Source organism: Mus pahari, chromosome 10 (assembly GCF_900095145.1).
Source record: "Mus pahari chromosome 10, PAHARI_EIJ_v1.1, whole genome shotgun sequence".
Lineage (NCBI taxonomy): Eukaryota > Metazoa > Chordata > Mammalia > Rodentia > Muridae > Mus > Mus pahari.
The window spans coordinates 5,009,901-5,013,326 of record NC_034599.1 but is presented as its reverse complement, the minus strand read 5'-3'; the positions used below and the strand labels follow the sequence as shown (position 1 = coordinate 5,013,326).

At 37.0% G+C, this 3,426-nt stretch overlaps 1 protein-coding gene across 2 annotated transcripts in view; it reads right to left on the bottom strand.

The window, feature by feature from the left end:
• The window catches only part of Pgr (progesterone receptor), a 63,696-nt gene that overhangs the window by 6,858 nt on the left and 53,412 nt on the right, over positions 1–3,426 (bottom strand). For both annotated transcript variants that reach the window (XM_021207240.2, XM_021207242.2), the window contains one exon: positions 2,460–2,617. In XM_021207240.2, coding sequence (XP_021062899.1) covers positions 2,460–2,617 — 158 coding nt within the window. The remainder of the gene's footprint in view (positions 1–2,459; positions 2,618–3,426) is intronic.

Below are 3,426 nucleotides of genomic sequence, written 5' to 3'. Positions count from 1 at the left end.
ATCCCTGGGTGGGGTAGTCTCTGGATGGTCCATCCTTTCATCTCAGCTCCAAACTTATCTCTGTAACTCCTTCCATGGGTATTTCGTCCCCTATTCTAGGGAGAAATGAAGTATCCACACATTGGTCTTCCTTTTTGATTTTCTTGTGTTTTGCAAATTGTATCTTGGGTATTCTAAATTTCTGGGATAATATCCACTTATCAGTGAGTGCATATCAAGTGACTTCTTTTGTGATTGGTTACCTCACTAAGGATGATATCCTCCAGATATATCCATTTACCCAATAATTTCATAAATTGATTGCTTTTAATAGCAGAGTAGTACTCCATTGTGTAACTGTACCACATTTTCTGTATCCATTCCTCTATTGAGGGACATCTGGGTTCTTTCCAGCTTCTGACTATTATAAATAAGGCTTCTATGAACATAGTGGAGAATGTGTCCTTATTACAAGTTGGAACATCATCTGGGTATATGCCCAGGAGAGGTATTGCTGGATCTTCCAATAGTACTATGTCCAATTTTCTGAGGAACGGCCAGACTGACTTCCACAGTGGTTGCACAAGCTTGCAATCCCACCAGGAATGGAGGAGTGTTCCTATTTCTCCACATCCTCGCCAGCATCTGCTGTCCCCTGAGTTTTTGATCTTAGCCATTCTGACTGGTGTGAGGTGGAATCTCAAGGTTGTTTTGATTTGCATTTCCCTGATGACTAAGGATGTTGAACATTTTTTTCAAGTGCTTCTCAGCCCTTNGGTATTCCTCAGTTAAGAATTCTTTGTTTAGCTCTGTATCCCATTTTTTAATGGGGTTATTTGAATTTCTGGAGTCCAGTTTCTTGATCTCTTTATATATATTGGATATTAGTCTCCTATCAGATTTAGGATTGGTAAAAATCCTTTCCCAATCTGTTGGTGGCCTTTTTGTCTTGTTGACCGTGTCTTTTGCCCCACAGAAGCTTTGCAGAAAGCTCACATCTTTAGCAAAGAGCAGGCATGCAAATCTGGAGGACTGCCACCTGCAGGATCAGGATAGGCTACAAAAAATCCATGTCTCAAAAAAAAATGAGAAAAGAGAACTCAGATCCTTCAATTTCAGCAACTTTTATAATAATTTCCCTGACTGTAGTACTTCTTCTGTAAATTCCTATTAAGTTAAATTTGAGAATGAAATCTGCATGGCTGATCTCCAGAGACTCCTACCTTTTCCTGACTGATTTGTTATGTCTTAAGTTTTAAATGATTTTTACTGAGAATGTCCTTTGTGAAATACATGAAATATGAATTTTGATGTCTTCTATTTGGAACTTAGTAACCCCAAAGTTTGTTTGTTTGTTTATTTATTTATTTATTTATTTGCTAGCTGCCGAGTTAGTCAGTTAGTTAGCTAGTTTTGCTAACTGTCCCTTTCTGAAGACTCTCTATTCTTTCTTTGACACAGTAACATTGTGTTTTCGAGTCTCTGTGTATTTTCTTTGGTCTTCACCACTGACACTTTATTCTTCAAGTTGATTGTTTTAAGGTTATTTTACTTTTTTGCCTTTCATTGTAAAGGTTTAAATTAAGTAGCTCATCATCTTTTCAGTGTGTTCATAATTATTCCTGCTCACAACCTGACCTGGTGTGTCAGTAGCTTTTTTTTTTAAATGACTTTGACTCTCACTTTATGTGTTTTTTATATGCTACCAATAAAAGCTTGTAACAAAAAATGTCTCAGATAACTACGTGTGTGTGTGTGTGTGTGTGTGTGTGTGTGCATATAGTATGGTTGTATGGTCAACATATGATCAACATTGGTCAACACAAGAAAGAATTTGGGGAAACTACTCTGTGATGACTAACATTGGTCATCAATTAACAAGATCTAGAATGACCCAGAAGATAAGCCTTTGGACATATCTAAGAGGGATTTTCTACTTTATATTAGCTTTTAGGTATAGTGTGAAAGATTAGGTTAATGGCACAATTTCCTAGGCTTGGAGCCTGGACTGTCTAAAAAGGAAAATGCTTACAGAGCTCCAGTTCATCATGTAACTAGAGATTAGAGAAATGTGGTGGTTTCAAATGCTTGACCAATGGGAAGTGGCATTATTAGGAGGTATGGCGTTGTTGGAGGAAGTGTGGCCTTGTTGGAGGAAGTGTCTCATTGTGGGGTGAACTTTGATGTCTCTAAGCTCACGCTCTGCCCAGTGTGGAAGAGACCTTCCTCCTGTCTGCCTTTGTTTCAAGATGTAGAACTCTCAGCTCCTCCTCTAGCACTGTGTCTACCTGGGTACTGCCATGCTCCCCACCATGATGATAATGGACTGAACCTCTGAACCTGTAAGCCAGGCCCAATTAAATGGTCTCCTTTATAACAGTTGCCTTGGTCATGGTGCCTCCTCACAGCAATAAAACCCCAACTAAGACAAGAAATTCATAAGAGTTTTCACCAATAATCCGTAAAACAAAGATATTTACATCATGCAAACTGTCGAGAAGTTTTGTGAGTTGATAGAAGCGCTGTGAACTGGGGACCACCCCTTTCTGTCTTAAACCAATTGCCTTGATCAATTCGCGGATATAGCTTGATCTCATCTCTTCAAACTGGCTTTGACTCCTCAATCCTTCCAAAGGAACTGTACAAAATTAACAAGAAGTGGCAATTATGTTAAACATATGACACTAGAAATGAATATATTCCTGAGCTAGGTAACTAACATTTTATACATAATTTCTGAGTTTACACACACACACACACACACACACACACACACACACACACACGAACACATACACACACACACACACACACACACACATTTAATTTTAAATAGAAACAATTCAGGAAGAAAAACAATAGTGAAAGACAAAACCAGGACATAGAAATATTTAATTTTAAAGACTATATGAACAACTTACATTTCAGACTTTTATACGAACTATGCATTTAATGTAGCATTTGCTCCAAAGAGGTCTTGGCATTACTACATAGTCTTTCTTTAAATATCTACTTTTATTTCACTTATGACTTTATATTGTACCTTCTTATTTTATTTTTCTCTTTTAAGCAACTATTTGTGTTTCTTCATATAGCTTTGTTTTAATGCAAATCTCAAATATTTCTTATGAAGATTGATCTTGGAAACTTTATCTTTTTGTTGTAATTTTAACATCACTTTGTTATATTTACTACTGCTTTCCTGCACCTGTGGGAAATGGTGATCATATTTGATTATTTATTTTATGTTCAATGACTTAACTCTTATACCAGGCCACTTGGTTTTCTTGTTATATTTCTAATATTTTTTCTATTTTCCTCTTTCCTGTAACTGTAGCTGCCAGCTGTAGTTCCTTTCCTTTCCTTTCCTTTCCTTTCCTTTCCTTTCCTTTCCTTTCCTTTCCTTTCCTTTCCTTTCCTTTCCTTTCCTTTCCTTTCCTTTCCTTT